At 38.9% G+C, this 19,551-nt stretch overlaps 1 protein-coding gene across 2 annotated transcripts in view; it reads right to left on the minus strand.

Moving 5' to 3' along the window:
- LOC127442866 (myosin light chain kinase 2, skeletal/cardiac muscle-like) overlaps positions 1-19,246 on the minus strand; it is a 32,708-nt gene extending 13,462 nt beyond the window's left edge. Inside the window, exons 1-5 of one of the 2 annotated variants that reach the window (XM_051701146.1) lie at positions 18,495-19,246; positions 16,704-16,794; positions 16,069-16,519; positions 15,188-15,441; positions 8,493-8,598 (exon numbers count right to left, since the gene is read on the minus strand). In XM_051701146.1, the coding sequence (XP_051557106.1) occupies positions 8,493-8,598; positions 15,188-15,441; positions 16,069-16,519; positions 16,704-16,794; positions 18,495-19,007 (1,415 nt within the window). In that variant the 5' untranslated portion in view covers positions 19,008-19,246. Of the gene's footprint in view, positions 1-8,492; positions 8,599-15,187; positions 15,445-16,068; positions 16,520-16,703; positions 16,795-18,494 lie in introns of both variants that reach the window. The other variant, XM_051701145.1, reaches the window with a different exon arrangement.
- Between the last annotated feature and the right edge of the window lie 305 nt (positions 19,247-19,551).

Raw genomic sequence — 19,551 nt, forward strand, 5'->3', positions numbered from 1 at the left:
CCTGACTGTGCTCCAACAAACAGCATAACCTTTATCAATTCTGCATTTGAAACACTATTGATATTTTGTTCTTGTGTTTTATTACAGGTAAAGCACATAAAAGAACCTTTTGCTTAATTACATATTTTATAAGATTTTGTTTTGTAAATGTTTTCCACATTGTGAACGTTATATTCCTCTATCCGCTGCGTTATATGCCTGGGCCAAGCCCACGTGGATGTGGTGCTCGGTGAGACTGATTGCGTTCATAATGAACCAGAAAAAGGGGGGGCCCTGAGCAAAGCATCTTGAAAAAAACGTGATTGTAAATTGTACCTTAAAATAAATACATATATAAATATTTGTATTAAACCCCCAGCGAGCAATTTAAAGGCTACTGTGGCAAGGAACACAAAACTCCATAAGATGTTGGTTAATGGAGAAAAATAAGTTTGGGGGAAACCAGGCTCACAGTGGGGGCCAATTCCCCTATGGCTAAACAGCATGAATATAATGCCAATATGACTTATTTATGTGTAGTATAAGTCATGGTTTAAATTAGTAAACTAAGTAAGTGTTAGGTGCCAATGTTTAAACAAAAAGATTTTGTATGAAATGTAAGATTAATGGCAAAAGTCTTTGAAGTCCATCCAGAATTTACTGCGGAAGTGCACACAGATGCATTGACCTTTGTTATTTGGCTGATGAAGTCTTTAGTTGGAAATTTATTTATTGTCTATCTATTCCATTTTAAGAGTGTAGTCCATCCTTTGACCAAGGTGATGCAGGCAGAGGTTAGTGAGGTGCATCGTTCTCTCTCTGAATGTCAGGCTGGTTCTGCCCTCACACCATGGTGGTATTGCAGGCTTACCAGGCTAACCTGCTTAAAAACATGCAACAAAAACTTGGTGTACAGTGTCCCATGGGGGTTAAGGCTCATTTGACCAGGAGCATGGCTTCATCCTGGTCTAGGCGAAGGGTGTGTCCTTGGAGGACATCTGTCTGGCTGCAGGCTGGGCTTACCCCAATACCTTTGCCAGGTTTTATAACTTGGATGTTTTATCTCTCTCTTCACAAGTCCTTGCTGATAAGAGGATTTGATTTCTCTTTGTTCACTGCCCTGAGAGCTGGTGTTATTGTGTATTGGCCGTGGTCTCATGAACTGCCGTCTCTGACTTTTCTGGTATGAAGAGCAATGTTTTTAATGTTCGCTACGTTGGTTAGTGGCATTGCATTATTCTGTCGCTCACTGACTGTTCTGAACTCTTTCTCTGCCACGATGCAGGTGAGTATTCCTGCACAATGTTTCACTACCCTGTATGTAATGTCATTGTTATACTGATGTCAAATTCTGATGAAATAGCGCTGTTCTTTGGTTTATATGCCCACGAAGTCACATGTACCAAGGGTGAAGCATCAAGTGCCATCTGCCAATAGCTTGCCATGACTTAAAGGGCTTCAGAGATCGTCACTCTTGAGAGGTGTTCCCATAGCGTCAGTTTCTAATACAGCGTCTCATTCCCTCCTTTCAGGGAATCATGGTTACAGTCATTACCGAAACGATCTGACAAGAGCATGTGAGCGAAGCAGAGTGGTGTGACACTCTGCTCAATAACCCCCTCCATGTGTGTGTGCTCCGCTTAGTCGCTCATGGCCTAAGCTCACGCTCCACTCAAGTACCGCTCACGCTCACCGATAAAAAAAAAAGTTCGCTCAAATCCCACTCTGAAATTAAATGTCTCTGTAGTATACATGTTTACAGGCATGTACACAGGGGGGTGGCTATATTGGCCCGAGCAACTGCCCCAATTTTGTCCAATACTGTATATATTAGAAGAAATTATGTTTAATGTACAATAATTTATAGCTTTTTCTCTGCCCATGAATGCAGCAAGCGATGTCAGAATATGTTATCCGCAACCACTAATCTAGAGTGAGTGTTTTAAGTTTCACTTATTGTTAAGATGTGGATTTGGCTTTGTGAAACTGACCAGCAATTATGTGTACTTTATCCCGGAGCAGAAATCGAAAGCAACGGGTGGTCGATTAAGTGAGATAATTCCACTATGAAATTCTCTATGCGAGAGCGGAAATCTTTACCAATCAAATGCTCAATTGTACAATAGAGGCATGAAAGCAGAATGCTGCGCCTGCAAATTCGGACACACTGATCTGCAAGATCATACGTTTATTAGTTTTGATGGGGATTTTTGTGTGTGTTTGCCGGGATTCAAGGCAATATGCTTTGCCAATATACAGTATTATCAAGCTTACATATTCAATTGAGGGTGCTCTAACGCTCACATCCCCACAGAACCGGGCCTGCATCTATGTCAGGGGTCAGGAACCTTTTTTCACTTAGGAGCCAATTTTGTATTTTTGGTTGATGCATTTTTTTCGAAAGAGCCATAGCACAAACTAATAATTTACTATTTTCAAAAAAACATTTTTTTTTTTTTTTTTTTTTTAATCAAAGGTTTTTTTGTAAAATAAAAGGTTTATTATGACCATAGACTATTCAAAAACACAAAAACAAAGGTAACATGTTGCAATATGAAATTGAGTACAGGTTTTTACAACTGTTCATGAAAAAGTTCACTTCCCTATTGGGCTGGGCGATATGTAAAAATATTTTAACAATAATCGCATTAAAAATATTGTGATATCCGATTAAATCGCTGCCGAGGGTCAGTGAATATTTTTGCTTTATTGATTTTGCTTTAAAAATTAATTTATTGAAACACGAAAAACTAAAAAAACTAAAAACAAATCTAAATTCATATAGCACTTTAAACGAAACCAATTAAAAAGCAATTTAAAAAAAGTGATCAAAAAATCTTATATATAACCACCTCCCTAAATCCAAACATTTACCGTCTCCAATGGCCCCATTTGCCAACACACAAGCTTCCGTCAGCGACAACACGTGAAAAATTACTAATAGCCTACAGATTAAGAATTTAAGGCAATTATAAATGTAAAGATAATAATAATCATAATAGATAATAATAAATTCCCATGTATTCCCAAAAAAATGCTTCCAAATGTCTGTTCTTATCGAATGTGTTTGTATTGCACTTTGGTAATACAGTTTATGCTGCTTAAAGAAATAAAATAGAACTTAATTTTAGGTTCAAGGTGTCTTATTTTATGATTTAATCACTTTCGTCTTTGTTTAACACACACAGTGTAATACATATACAGTATGTATTTTATACAGTATACAGTTGAAGTCAGAAGTTAACATACACTTAGGTTTTAACCACTCCACAGATTTAATATTAGCAAACTATAGATTTGGCAAGTCGTTTAGGACATCTACTTTGTGCATGACACGAGTACTTTTTCCAACAATTGTTTACAGACAGATTGTTTCACTTTAAATTGACTATATCACAATTCTAGTGAGTCAGAAGTTTACAAACACTAAGTTAACTGTACCTTTAAGCAGCTTGGAAAATTCCAGAAAATGATGTCAAGCCTGTAGGCAATTAGCCAATTAGCCTATCAGAAGTTAATTGGCTAATTGCTAATTGGAGTCAATAGAAGGTGTACCTGTGGATGTTTTTTAAGGCCTACCTTAAACTCAGTGCCTCTTTGCTTGATATCATGGAAAATCAAACGAAATCAGCCAAGAAATCAGCCAAGACCTCAGAAAAAACAATTGTGGACCTCCACAAGTCTGGTTCATCCTTGGGAGCTATTTACAAATGCCCGAAGGTACCACGTTCATCTGTACAAACAATAGTACACAAGTATAAACACCATGGGACCACGCAGCCATCATACCGCTCAGGAAGGAGACACATTTTGTCTCCTAGAGTTGAACGTAGTTTGGTGCGAAAAGTGTAAATCAATCTCAGAACAACAGCAAAGGACCTTGGAAGATGCTGGAGGAAACAGGTAGACAAGTATCTAAAACAAAAGGGGGTGGAACATGCTTTTAAATCACTGAAAGTTGGTGTACAGATATAACAACGTTAAAGAAGATGTGCTGTCCTAATTTGAAAGTGCTCTTTATCAACTGTAAGCCTTTCTACTCACAGTGGGAGTTTTCCTTGTTTATTCTGGTGAGTTTCTATATTCTTCTACACGTGTGCATGAACACAGCGCTGCAACAGCTGGCTGATAAGATCACAGACAAGGAACAACAATACCCAGAATCACTTATTATTATTTTCAGCGATTTTAACAGAGCCAACCTCACCTGTGAATTGCCAAAATACAGACATTACATGCCCCACCAGAGACAGAAATTGGATAATTGCTACACAACAATAAAGGATGCATATCGCTCTGTCCCTAGAGCAGCATTAGGACTCTCTGATCACTGTCTGGTTCAACTTCTTCTGACCTACAGGCAGAGACTAAAATCTGCTAAATCTGTAGTAAAGACTGTAAAGGGATGGGCCAGTGAAGCAGAGCTGGAACTACAAGTCTACTCTGACTGCACTGATTGAAGTGTATTTAAGGCTGCAGACACCAATCTGGACAATCTCACAGATACTGTGACATCATATATCAGTTTCTATGAGAACATGTGCATTCCTACTAGGACTTATTTAACATACAACAATGACAAACCATGGTTTACAGCAAAACTCAGGCAGCTTCATCAGGCCAAAGAGGATGCTTACAGAAGTGGGGATAAAATCGTGTACAGTCAGGCCAGGAACACACTGAATAAAGAAATCAGAGTGCCTAAAAGAAGCTATTCTGATAAGTTTTCAGCTAGCAACCCTGCATCAGGGTGGAGAGGCCTGAAAGATTTTACTAATTTCAAGACACCATCCCCCAACACTGTAGGGAACCAACAACTGGCTGATGACTTAAATGTGTTTTACTGTACATTTGAAAGGCCCAGTCTCACACCCCACACCCACTCTGACATTCACTTCACACAAACATCAACACCTCCTGCAACTCAATCTGCACTTAAGATCTGTGAAGAGGAGGTGTGTTGTGTCTTCCGGAAACAAAAGACAAGGAAAGCACAGGGCCCAGATGGTGTTTCACCCACTTGTCTAAAATCATGTGCTGACCAGCTGGCCCCCATCTTCACACAGATGTTCAACAGATCACTGGAGCAGCGTAAAGTTCCCTGCTGCTTCAAATGTTCCACCATCATTCCTGTCCCAAAGAAACCCAAAAATCACAGGACTTAATGACTAAAGACCCATTGCTCTGATGTCTGTGGTCATGAAGTCATTTGAGAGACTGGTGTTGGCCCACCTGAAGGACATCACTGGACCCTTTCTAGAACCCCTCTCAATTTGCTTATCGAGCAAACAGGTCTGTGGATGATGCAGTGAACATGGGATTGCATCATATCCTGCAACATCTGGACAGACCAGGGACATTTGCAAGGACCCTATTTGTGGACTTCAGTTCGGCTTTCAACCCCATCATCCTATCTATTCTCCGGACTAAATTACACCAACTCTCTGTCCCCACATCTATCTGTCAGTGGATCACCAGCTTTCTGACGGACAGACAGCAGCTAATGAGACAGGGGAAATTCTCTTCCAGTACATGTATGATCAGCACTGGTGCCCCCCAGGGATGTGTGCTCTCCCCACTACTCTTCTCCCTGTATACCAATGACAGCAACATTAAGGACCCCTCTGTCAAACTCCTGAAGTTTGCAGATGACACTACTGTCATCGGCCTCATCCAAGATGATGATGAGTCTGTATACAGAAGGGAGGTTGAATGGCTGGCTCACTGGTGCAGTCAAAACAACCTGGAGCTGAACAAGCTCAAAACAGTGGAGATGATAGTGGACTTTAGGAGGAACTCCCCAAAATTGACCCTGCTCACCATTCTAAAGAGTCATTCAGGTTCCTGGGCACTTCCGTCTCACAGGACATGAAGTGGGAGACCCACATTGATTCCACTGTGAAAAAGGCCCAGCAGAGGTTGTACTTCCTTCGCCAGCTGAGGAAGTTCAACCTGCCACAGGCGCTGCTGATACAGTTCTAATCAGAAGTCATTGAGTCTGTTCTCTGCACTTCAATAACTGTCTGGTTTGGTTCAGCTACAAAATCGGACATCAGAAGACTACAAAGGACAGTCCAGACTGCTGAGCTGATTATTGGTTGCCCCCTACCTTCCCTTCAAGAACTGTACGCTTCCAGAATGAGGAAAAGTGCTGTAAAAACATCTTACAGGTCACCCGCTGTCCAGTCCAAAGGAGCTGATCACTTTGGCCAGTATGTCCAGGTGTTTGTCTTCTCAAAATGAAAATAAGGTGGAAATACTGACAAACATGTGTCGAGGCACTGGAATGTATTACCTAAATATTACAGAATTTAATTAAATAAATAATTATGGCTTTAGTAAGACAGACTTTTAGATGTATTGATGCTCAATCATAGAGATTAATGAAAGTGACATAATAAATGTATGTAACATGAATGTACGCTATGTGAATCAAAAGGGGCTCTCACGTAGCCTAAAGTTTTGTTCCTTTGAACAAATGCACATAGAACAGAATTAAAATGATGGGCATCAGTATTGAACTACTCACAGACCTGTCTTAATATAAATAGATAATCTGGTTAGTTGAAGGTACTGTGTACTTGTAGCCTTACTTCCATTATGCATCATGCAATTTGATATTGCCTTGTTAAAGACTATAGGCAAGCCAATTTGAACCAGCCATTGGAGAAAGAAAGAAGGATGAAGGGAGAGAGAGAGAGAGTGAGTGAGAGAGAGAATCTCTCATTGCACACTCTCTCCACTGTCAACCATAGTTTAATTATTTGTTAAGGCATATTTATTTAAGTTTTAAACTGAATGGTCACATTACTCACATATGTCTTAAATAATCTGTTTAATAAGAATATGTCGTCTTTCTATTGCAATTACAATTATGCATATCAAACATGGCTAATATAATGTTATACTGTATTACGTGTCTTGTAAATTTTGACCGAACACATCACATGCGCATACTGCCTATTGATTTCATAGCATTTTTTCAACACTTTTTTTATCATCTGAAATAGTTTACAATGGCTTTCAATGATCAAAATATTTTAATACAATTTATTAAATGTCCCATTGTCTTTGATAAACTGTGAAAGATGCCAGAAAGATATGTTCAATTTGCACTTAATGGACTTAAAAGCATTTCAAAGCTCTCATTAATTTACAAGTGTTTTTAAAACTACTTAGATAGAGATGCTTTTGGGAAACGCACCTTAGAGATTAAGTACTACTTAAGCTCTTCTAAAGTTCTACTTAGTGCTTCGGGAAACCCAGCCCTTAACTGCTAAGATCAATAGTTATTGGGAATCACGGACCAGAACTCTATGCATGTGCGTGTCTTGAAGCGCTTTCATTGCATTCATGAACAGCAGAGCTCACTGCGCACACATATCAAATCAGATGCGCATCGGTAGCTTTTCTTTCATCTGTTCTTCAAAATATAATCACATGTTTCATCAAACGTGCGTCTTTCTGTCTAATTTCTTGTCATATATCACTCCGAGAAGTTTTACTGGTCGCCCTTCACAGTGGCTGGTACATCAGCAAAATACTCAGCATGAAAAATCTGTATTTGGCGGGTGTTAATTTCAAACCTTGTTCACCAGTAGTAGGCTGTATGACAAATTTGGGAGAAAGGAAATCAAAACAGTGTCATTGGCTTCAAGCTTTGCAATCGCATCCACACTTTGTGCAAGAAAATTATCTCTAGAAAGTTTTACATGATCATTTGTTGGTCAATGATAAGACAACCGGCGAGTCACTTGATTTTTAACAAAGAGCCACTTGTGGCTCACGAGCCATAGGTTCCCGATCCCTGTTCTATGAGAACATTTTGCAATTCAGCCAACGGGACATTTATTAAATTATTTCCTTTTGTGTTCTGCAGACAAAAGAAACTAATATGGGTTTGAAAAGATATTCGGATGAGCAAATAAAGACTAAATAAAGAATTTTGGGAGAACTATTACTTCAAGTAATTGCAATAATGACTGAAAAATAAAGCTTATTCTGAGAAAGGTTCTAGCATCATTTGTTTGATGATTATGCTTCTTTTGATATTTTGTTACCTAATGCAATGACATTCAGTCATTTTGTGGCTTAAGTGTCTGAAAACTTTTTGAAGCCACTGAATATGCAACAATACTCTTTAAAAGGTGCAGATCAGGAAGAATTTCAGGGACAACATTGAAATGCAGTGGGTGTCGTGTTTTTCCAAATACTATTCTATTATCAACAAGAAGGACCTTCTCTTTGAAGAGTTGGATTAACACCTAGTGATTAACTTCCAGCTGGTGTGAAGATACAGTTTCACATACCCTGAAAGCCCTATATAAAAATAACTGCCATGACACTGGAGTTATGAATCGGGTGAGAGGAGACAAAAACCAATGTGAGGGAGTTATGCAATTAGCCTTTGAGGGGATTAGCAGACCACACTGTCCAAATTTACACCGTCTCTAAAACATTCTGTACTGTGAAATCTGTCCAAGTGAAAAAAGAAAGAAAATTCTTCCACAAACCCTCCAAGAATCTCCTGTCGGTTGATAGTGTAGAAATTGTTTATCTGGTTGGGCTTGGAGGACACAATGCGGTGGCTGAAGGGTGCTGATGGAGGTGGGGTACAGTCTGCAGGACAGTAAAAGATGGCAATGAATGAACAGAAATGTTTGGAAAGGAGATTAGGTTAAATAGTTGGCATGCAGATCCCTACTGAAAAGACATCATGTTTTGTTTTTGGAATCTGGTCTCCAACGTGGGATTCTAGTGTGCTTCCCACAAGGCTGCTTAACTAGCTTTCAAGACTTCTTAAGTCAATTAACCTTATCAAAAAGGCCATGGTACTTGACCAGCTTTATGTGTACCAAACAAGCACAAACCAGTATTGACAGACTGATATATTCGCCACGACAATTAATCGACCAATATTTGCCCATTCAGAGATTTGCATTGGCTAACAGACATGAACGTTTAGCCGACTGACAGAAGTATGAGCTCTTCCTTATGACTGAATTTGTCACATTTGTTAGCAGAGATGAGGACCAAATGCAGAGATGAAAAACCAAAACACTTTATTTACAATAAACCAAACATAAATTCCCACGAGGGGGAAACCAACAAAAACTACCCAGTATGAGAAACAGGGGAATCCAGACTGGGGCAGAGGAAAACAGGACCGACTGGACCAGGAACCAGGTTGGGGATCAGGATCAACAGGAACAATATAAAAGACATACAGGACAGACTAGAGAACGAACTGGCACTGGACTGCACACAAGATGAACTGGCACTTGACAGCACACATGAGGAGACTAAAATAGGGAGAGAAATCAAGCAGGTAATAATGGGCAGGTGTTACTAATGAAACAATAATGAGCAAACAAGGAGGCGGAGTGTGATGTAAGACAGAGAAGCACACGGCGATACAGAAACAATAACAAAGCCGCATGTTCTCACAAGGAGGCAAAACATCCGAATGGCTTGAGCGCATATCGCCAAACCAATGAGGTGATATACACTCATGCCAATCGACAAAGAAGACGAGAGAAGACACTTGTGTGAGAGTTTGGCCACACACACACCCAACACCTTTACCGAAGTGATCGAACATCAGCACAAACATGAAGACAGCTCGCGACCCGGGCGCATGGCGCAAAGCGGTCGCGAGAGACAGCCACAAAGACCAACATAGATTATTGACGCGAGTGCATGCAGCCCAGATGACACAAACGTGATGCATCCACGTCAATAACAGACAGACAAGGAGTACACAGACCGAAACCGAACTAGACAGGAAGTCAGGATCCAGACACCACACTCCAGACATGAAACACAACAGACTGAAGAGCGCGTGGCAGGGAATAAAACAGAGACCGCGTGCTTATACAAAGACAGACATGGGCAGATAATGCCACGGTCCTGTCAGACCATAACCCAGACTGACAGAGTGACAGGACCGTGATATTATTGTACTATCAACCACCCTGCTTTCTAGATATCGGCATCCACTATTAAACACGTCTAACACTATTAACCAGAATTAACTGGACTTGCATTGAAATTCTTTCTGGTCTAAGTTGGTCTTTTCAATAGTGACTTCTCATTAGACATGTCCCTACCAACTTTTAGAAAATCAGAAATGTCCACACCAACATATGGGCAATTTTACCACATAGAAAAAAAAACTGTAACTTTATACTATGTTTTTATTTTCATTTGAATGACTATTAAAGTTTCTCAGTATCATAATTCATGTTTAAATTATTGTCCTACCTCTTCTGGAGTAGCGCAGAAACAGTGTTGTCATGTGGCACCTGTTACTTTTCTCAACACTGTTCAGGATGCACCAATCATATTCGTTTTTTAATCACTGCATAAAGATTTTTTTTAAATAATTTTCTGGAGATTACACAGGTGAATTTCCATTTGTATTTTAGGTCAGATTCCTTGAAATTAAAAGATTTAAACAGGCATACTATTTGTGTACGAATGTTTTCTGTCTTAAAAAAAAAAAAAATACAAAAAATAAAAAGGCCTGATGAGTGAATGGGGATGGAAAGTAAGAAGTAGTGGACATTTTTAATTCTCCCAATAATGTGTCTATCTTGAGATGTCATTCTGCAAATGTAACTTGTTAATTTAGCCAAACTTTTGTTTCATGCTGTATAATACATTTTACAGTATATCACTTTATGTCCCTTGGATAGCACTGTGTCCTCAATGTAGATCTACTAGAAAACAATTTGATTTTGACACTTTCATTTTATGTTTATTGCATCGCATATCAGAGGTGGGTAGAGTAGCCAAAAACTGTACTCAAGTAAAAGTACAATTTCTTAAAAAAAAAAATTACTCAAGTAGAAGTAAAAGTACTAACATAAATAATTACTTGAGTAAGAGTAATAAAGTATCCAATTAAAAGAGTACTCAAGTAGTGAGTAACTCGTAACTTTCACTCCCCCATATTCCATTATATAATACACATTGAACATGTACTACAGAATTATTATTATTATTATTAATGGAAATTCTGTCATCATTCACTATCATGTTGTTCCAAACCTGTATGACTTTCTTTCTTCCATGCAACACAATAAGGAGATATTAGACAGAATGTTTGCCTGAGTCACTATTTACTTTCAGTGAATGTGTATATAGTGAATTTATATATATTTAAATATTTTTTTTAAAAGTGAATGGTGACTGAGACTGTGAGTCCCTAACATTCTGTCTAACATGTTCCATATACAGGTGCATCTCAATAAATTAGAATGTCGTGGAAAAGTTCATTTATTTCAGTAATTCAACTCAAAATTGTGAAACTCGTGTATTAAATAAATTCAATGCATACAGACTGAAGTAGTTTAAGTCTTTGGTTCTTTTAATTGTGATGATTTTGGCTCACATTTAACAAAAACCCACCAATTCACTATCTCAAAAAATTAGAATACATCATAAGACCAATAAAAAAAAACATTTTTAGTGAATTGTTGGCCTTCTGGAAAGTATGTTCATTTACTGTATATGTACTCAATACTTGGTAGGGGCTCCTTTTGCTTTAATTACTGCCTCAATTCGGCGTGGCATGGAGGTGATCAGTTTGTGGCACTGCTGAGGCGGTATGGAAGCCCAGGTTTCTTTGACAGTGGCCTTCAGCTCATCTGCATTTTTTGGTCTCTTGTTTCTCATTTTCCTCTTGACAATACCCCATAGATTCTCTATGGGGTTCAGGTCTGGTGAGTTTGCTGGCCAGTCAAGCACACCAACACCATGGTCATTTAACCAACTTTTGGTGCTTTTGGCAGTGTGGGCAGGTGCCAAATCCTGCTGGAAAATGAAATCAGCATCTTTAAAAAGCTGGTCAGCAGAAGGAAGCATGAAGTGCTCCAAAATTTCTTGGTAAACGGGTGCAGTGACTTTGGTTTTCAAAAAACACAATGGACCAACACCAGCAGATGACATTGCACCCCAAATCATCACAAACTGTGGAAACTTAACACTGGACTTCAAGCAACTTGGGCTATGAGCTTCTCCACTCTTCCTCCAGCCTCTAGGACCTTGGTTTCCAAATGAAATACAAAACTTGCTCTCATCTGAAAAGAGGACTTTGGACCACTGGGCAACAGTCCAGTTCTTCTTCTCCTTAGCCCAGGTAAGATGCCTCTGATGTTGTCTGTGGTTCAGGAGTGGCTTAACAAGAGGAATACGACAACTGTAGTCAAATTCCTTGACATGTCTGTGTGTGGTGGCTCTTGATGCCTTGACCCCAGCCTCAGTCCATTCCTTGTGAAGTTCACCCAAATTCTTGAATCGATTTTGCTTGACAATCATAAGGCCGCGGTTCTCCCTTTTTCTTCCACACTTTTTCCTTCCACTTAACTTTCTGTTAACATGCTTGGATACAGCACTCTGTGAACAGCCAGCTTCTTTGGCAATGAATGTTTGTGGCTTACCCTCCTTGTGAAGGGTGTCAATGATTGTCTTCTGGACAACTGTCAGATCAGCAGTCTTCCCCATGATTGTGTAGCCTAGTGAACCAAACTGAAAGGCCATTTTGAAGGCTCAGGAAACCTTTGCAGGTGTTTTGAGTTGATTAGCTGATTGGCATGTCACCATATTCTAATTTTTTGAGATAGTGAATTGGTGGGTTTTTGTTAAATGTGAGCCAAAATCATCACAATTAAAAGAACCAAAGACTTAAACTACTTCAGTCTGTGTGCATTGAATTTATTTAATACACGAGTTTCACAATTTGAGTTGAATAACTGAAATAAATGAACTTTTCCACAACAATCTAATTTATTGAGATGCACCTGTATATTGTGTTCCACATAATACAAAGCGTCACACTGGTTTGGAACAACATGAGGGTAGGGACATTTTGACAGAATATTAAATTATGGCTGAGCTATCACTTTAAAGAGATAGTTTACCAAAAAATGAAAATTCTCTCCTCATTTACTCACCCTCATGCCATCCCAGATGTGTATGACTTCTTTTCTTTTGCAGAACAAAAATTAAGATTTTTAGAAGAATATTTTAGCTCTGTAGGCCAAAATGTTGATGCTCCAAAAAGCACATAAAGGCAGCATAAAAGTAATCCATAAGACTCCAGTGGTTAAATCCATGTCTTCAGAAGTGACATGATAGGTGTGGGTGAGAAACATATTAATATTTGTCATTTTTTGCTAGAAAGCAGGAGGCAATATGCAGAGAAGAGTATGAATCACCAAAAACACAAGAAGAATGTGAAAGTGATCTGTTTCTCTGTTTCTCATCCACACCTATCACATCACTTCTGAAGATATTGATTTAACCACTGGAGTCTTTGGATTACTTTTATGCTGATTTATGTGATTTTGTTTAGCTTTAAAATGTTGCTAACATTCACTTGCATTGTACGGACCTACAGAGCTGAGAAATTCTTCTAAAAACTTCATTTGAGTTCAGCGTAATTTTTGGGTGAACTATCCCTTTAAGGGCTCTTGTCAGATCTGGATGAATTTGTCAATAAGAAGAGAGGTTTGGAAACATTTCTAGTAATTATTACAGTGAAAATGTGAAAATGTCCCACAAGGACATTATATATAATGCTGAAATATAAACCAAAGCAAGATCATGCTTTATTAATGCCTTCGTTTGCTATTTCATAGCTTTTAAAGTCCTTATTTCAGTGTAGTTACAGTTTTCAGTGTTGCAAGTATTTAGATCATTAGTTCTGTATAGCAGTACCACCGCTCTCTAAATGCATATATGCAGCCTAGTGAGTAGGGCACAAACCCCAGTCGTGGAACTCTTGCTGTGTCTGAAACCACCCCCTATCCAATATATAGTGCACTATTTCGGGTGTCTGCCATTTTGTAGGAGTGTCTGAATTCTGAGTGAGCCACTCGTTCCCTACTTTTGTTCACTCATTCTTACCCACAATGCACTCTACTTTCAAGTGTACATCAGCCGCTCTCTTTGTCATACGATCACCTCGCTCCCGCACATCTCACACACGCGCGCCTCGCTGTGCATGCGCAGAAATGCTGTCTGTTCACGCTCCAGTTGTTGTTCACATGAATGGCAGAGCAAAATGAATTAATTTACACTAAACTTGGATGTTTACATGTATTTATACAGTTAATCCGCCTGAAGTAGCTGGAATATTTTCCTGTAAATGCGTAAATACTGCTCATGACATGCGGGACGCAGTACAAAGCGCACTGATACTATATTGCTGCACTGATTTAAAAATGTACACTTAAAAACTGATGTCATAATAGCCCAGTTACAGATTCACCCTGAAAATGACACTCATTACACAGAAAAGCCTGCATTAGCATTAGAGCCACAATTTACCTCGACGTGCTTCCTTAAATTGAAGCTGTGATTTTAATCTTGAAATATCCGCTTGTCTTGGTGTTAAATGAAGGTATTGCATAACAAAACTATTTTTTTTTTCACTGTGCGGAGCGAAGAATGTGTTTCACTTTGAAGAGCTTGATGCTGCAGCATTGACTGAGTGACAGTCTGTGACAGCAGCTCAGTGCGCGCAGCTGTGTGAACTTCCCCTCTTGTAAAAGTCCCATTCAATAATCTCTCAATAAATTACACATTAACTAAAATTAAACCCAATAATATAACGACAGGAATGCCACCCATTGTAAAGAAGTAAAAGTAAAAAAATTTAATTAGAAATGTACTTGAGTGAGAGTAAAAAGTACCCTCTTTTAAACCTACTCTAAAAGTATTTTTTTTTCCAAAAAGTTACTCAAGTAAATGTAGCACGTTACTACCCACCTCTGCATATCATTGTCATATAATCCATCATAAAACCTTTCTAAAAAAATAAAATATATATATATATATATATATATATATATATATATATATATATATATATATATATATAGATATAGATATAGATATAGATAGATAGATAGATAGATATTAAAAATTCTACAAAAAACAAAAACAAACAAAGATCAGGACAGTATTTAATGTGGTGGGCCAGAGAAATAGGAAATATGACTTGTTATATTTCGTATGTTATTTTGCCTATATTAACAGTCTGACATTCTCGCATTTTCTTAAAACCAACATTTTGAATATTATCCTCCTTGTAATACATCCATACCAACTTCCAAACCAAACCTACACCCTTGGCTATTGCATACTTTTTTAGTGACGATAGAACTCTTTTTTTAGTGACGAAAATCACTGTGAATCTTACCAATGAAGAAGTGCTCACTGTTATCTTCATCTTCATCCTCGTAGCAGTCCTTCTTAATTTTACTGAAGTCCAACTCAATTTCCACACCCTCAGCTTTGAAAACACCACACAGGTCTTCAGGTTCCTCTGGCTCCTGCTTGGCCTCTTCTTGACCTTCCTCCACCCTGCTCTTCTTGTGGTCCTCCAACCCTAGATCTTCCTCTGTTACACGCCGTTTGCTGCTCGTAGTCACCTCATCCACTTGCTCACACTCACTGCTAAAACAGCAGAAGTAGAACCGAAGTTGAAGACATTGAAATCACTGAAAAAGATACACTATTTGGCCAAAAGTATGTGGACACCCAAACACCACACCTATTTGTGCCTGTTGAACATTTAATTTCAAAACCATTGGAATTTATCCCACCCTTTGCAACTACAACAGTTTCTACTCTTCTGTTTCAGCTTTCCACCATATTTGAACATTGCTGCAGGGATTTGCTCACATTCAGGCACAAGAGCATCAGTGAGTTTAGGCACTGATGTTGGGTGATGGGGTCTGGTTTGGAGTCCCCATTCAAATTTTATCCCAAAGATGTTCAGAGTGGTTCAAGTTTGGTACAGGTCAGTCAAGTTCCTCCACACCAGACTCAGTAAGCCATTTTTATGGACCTTGCTTTGTTCACAGGGGTGATGCTTGACCTGAAAATGGCCCTTCCAAAACTGTTGCCCCAGAGTTGGAAGCACACAATTTTCTACAATGTCATTATATGGTGTAGCACTTAGATGTCTTAAATGGAATTACTGGAATAGCCAAAACTAAATAATGTTAAAATTAAATAGTGTCCACCTACCTTTGGACCTGTAGAGAATGGTTTTGAGAGGGAAACCCTATCAGATACCTTTGCAGTGAGTTTTCAGGAGGTGTAGGGTGTTCTGTGTTGGTAATGTTGTTTTCTGAAGGACCCTCATCAGCCTTTTGATCTTCTTTGTCTTCTACCTCCTGATCTTTGAGAATGTATGAATGTATTTTTTGTGGCCTCTCCTTACCCTCTCCTTCCAATGATTGTGGTGTTTCACTTTGGATCTCCTCTGTCTTTTGTTCTGTACCTTTCCTCTCCTCTTCTTTCAGTTCCATAGTGACCTCCTTCTGTTCTTCTGAGTATGTCTCTTCCTCAGGTGCAGGGGCCTTGGTCTCCTCCAGCATGAGGTCCTGTTGGATTGGAGTAAGCAGACCATTGTCTGATTTCTGCACACCAGCTTCAAGATGCTGGGACCCTTCAGAGCATTCTGCATTCTCTTGGTTTAGTTTCTGAACTTCCTCAAGCAACAATGCCTGTTTCCTCAAAGAGACTGTATCCATATGAAAAAAATATAAGAAAACTCAAAAGTAACACTTTGCATGCTATTTGTGTCATTTGAAGTGCATATTTAGATACTTAATCTCAAAATCATTTTAATGAACTTGCCTAGTGTTTTCTGAGTGTTAAATTTTTTAAACACAGTTGGTTTCTGGATGTTATGCTACTGTATTTACCTGCTGAATCAGGTGGTTTCTTCTTCTTCTGTGCTTTGAGGCCTTTGATGCTAAGATGAAACTTCCCATCTTTACTTTTATGATCATTTAGCTTAAGAGCACAAGGACAAATAGGGCAAATAAAAAATATGAGAGAAGCGATCAGGATGAAGTGTGAAAAGTTCTGGTTTTCTTCCACAAAAAAAAAAAAAAAAAAAAAAAAAAAAACCTCAAACAACCACATGTAGTGAATTTACAGTATGTCATTCTTTCAGGACAGACAATTGGGACATCACAATGTTTTGTAAAAAGTACGCTTTCATGGTTGATGAATCTACAAATCTAGCACATTTCCTTGAAGCGAGGACATGTTTTGGTCCAAGATGCCTGAGCTTATAAGTAGACTCAAGGATGTTGGGCCCGCATTGACTCAGGAGAGATCTTCCGAATCCCTTTAGAGCTTTTAGTAGAGGTAGTTTTCTATTGCAGAGACAATATGAGTGGGATGATATGCAAACATTGTATCTTTAGGGGTACAACAGCTTGTCACTGGGGCAGTACCCTCAAAGGTACACCCACTGTATCCTTTACATGTCAGTCGGAAATTATTGTAACTTATCTATCCCTCATTGGTACATTAGTACCTTTATGTGTAACTATGAACCATTAGAGGGTACGGTGGGTGTACCTTTGAGGGTACTACCCCAGTGAACCCTAAAGTTTACATTTTTGCACATTTTTTCTGACAGTGTTGTTAGGAGGCACAGTTAGGATGGTGGAATGTTAGCTAAATCTTAGTTTCTCTTCAAGTGATGATGCAGGCACAACTTCCAAAGCAAAAGTATAAAACAGAACAAATGGTCAATTAATGGATAAAATTAATTTATGAAACTATATATATTCTGAAATATTATTAGTTAAATGTTAAGTATTATGATTAATATAATACTGTATTATTATTACACTTTATTTTTGGGACATAAAATTGATGGTTTCCATGTGGTCACCTCTTACAGATGAAGGAAAATATCTGCCACTTTGTTCTTGAATAAAATGTAAAAGCATACAAAGGCATAAATGACAAAGTTCCATTAATGTGGCTCTATCAGTTTAGCTGTCTTCCATGTTCACGTTTTTCCCTTACATATCTTGGCTGATGAAGTGTGAGGCATTCACAATAACAACACATGTTATTTTGGAGGACAAACAGGGCAGAGGTTGTGGGCTGGGTGTGGAATGCCAGATTTAGAGACCTCATAAAACAGTGGGAGAAACCAGAGCTAGGCACTGATGACAACTAACTATAATCCAAAAGAGAAATTAGATATTTTACAAAAATCCAATTTATCTATTTCCTTTTCCTACTTAATCTGGGCAGCGTTTCCCAAAAGCATTGCAAGCTTAAGTTGATCATAGAGGCCATTGGCGCCAATGGTTTCTATGATCTACTTAGGCTTACAATGCTTTCGGGAAATGCTGACCTGTTCCTTTCCTACCATTTCTGTTTTAGATTTCCAAAACATGACACTTGCCACAATGAATGGGCAAAGAAGAACAGTTCAGTCAAAAACAGTAATTGAAGGTAAAGCCAACTTCATGGATTGGTGTTGTTGCCATGTGAATGTGTACCGTTTGAATATCCTGAAAACTGCACCTTACCTACTATTTAAACTTGAGAAATCTTCCATGTAAAGTATGTCATTTAAGTTTTTTATCACAAATTGCTTTTTGCATTATAATGATGATGATAATGCAATTTCCCGAGAGACTATGAAACACTTCCTATTCTTTAATGCTGGAGATATAACTCACCTTAGTATTGACAGGCTCACCATTATTTGAGGCCTGCCTTTTGGTACTCTGTTTGCTTTTACTATCCTTGGACCTGAGTGCTGAAGCCAGTTTGCTCTTTCGAGCAGCTGGCCCTTTGAACATAATATCCATGATTTTGGAAGTTTTCACAGTTTCTCCTATAAAGCTGACCACTTGCTGAATGCTCATCACCAGACTCTCCATTCCCTCCAGCTTCTGGGTTTGCTGTTCAGAGCGCTGATTTACTGCCAACATGATGCTGTTCATTTCTTGGCACATTTCCTTCATCTCATGGGCTGGTCCTGTACGGATGACTGGAGGTAAATGGATCTCCTCCTTTTCCACTTTCAGAGTTTCTACATCTTTCTCAATTTCATCAATGTCCTGAGACATGCCATTAAGCCGGCTGAGCACTTTTTCCTGAATACTTATGAGCCGGTCCATTTTGCTGCTCAAGGACTCAATCCTGATCTCGAGCTGGTCAATTCCTATGCTAGAGACAGCAGAGCTCATGGTAGCCTAAACTAAAACAACCCCGACCTGTGGACAAGCTAACAATGATGCTCCTGCAGAAGAAGAACTAGAAGTAGCAGCCAACTTGGTCTGTTTTCTCAAAAAGAAACCAATAATCCAACAATGAGCCAAGTAGGGATAATGATATCAAACAAGACTAACGCTGGAAAAAAAAACAAGGTGCTTTAAATCCCCCAATAACCAGTTGATCCATCCATGTCTTCCACTCCATTGAACACTCTTTGCACCTCTACAAAGTGGAGGTCATATTAAGAAAGGCATGTGCCGGTCTCTGTAAATGTAACTGGTGTGAGGGTATTTTACGTCAGAAGGGCCTGGGGAGGGGCTATGTTTGGCTCAGGAATTCCTGGGTGATACCAGAGAAGCTTTGAGTGCTAAACCCACATCAGATGCCTCCCTACCAGGTGCCAAAGGGGCCCCGGAGACACCAAGTTTCCAGTAATGGCTGATCAGTAAATGAATGGAAAGAAACTTGAGTGCTGACTTCTCTTTCACCTTGAGAGGTTCAGTGTGAAACATCATA

This window comes from Myxocyprinus asiaticus, chromosome 6, assembly GCF_019703515.2.
Source record: "Myxocyprinus asiaticus isolate MX2 ecotype Aquarium Trade chromosome 6, UBuf_Myxa_2, whole genome shotgun sequence".
Taxonomy (NCBI): domain Eukaryota; kingdom Metazoa; phylum Chordata; class Actinopteri; order Cypriniformes; family Catostomidae; genus Myxocyprinus; species Myxocyprinus asiaticus.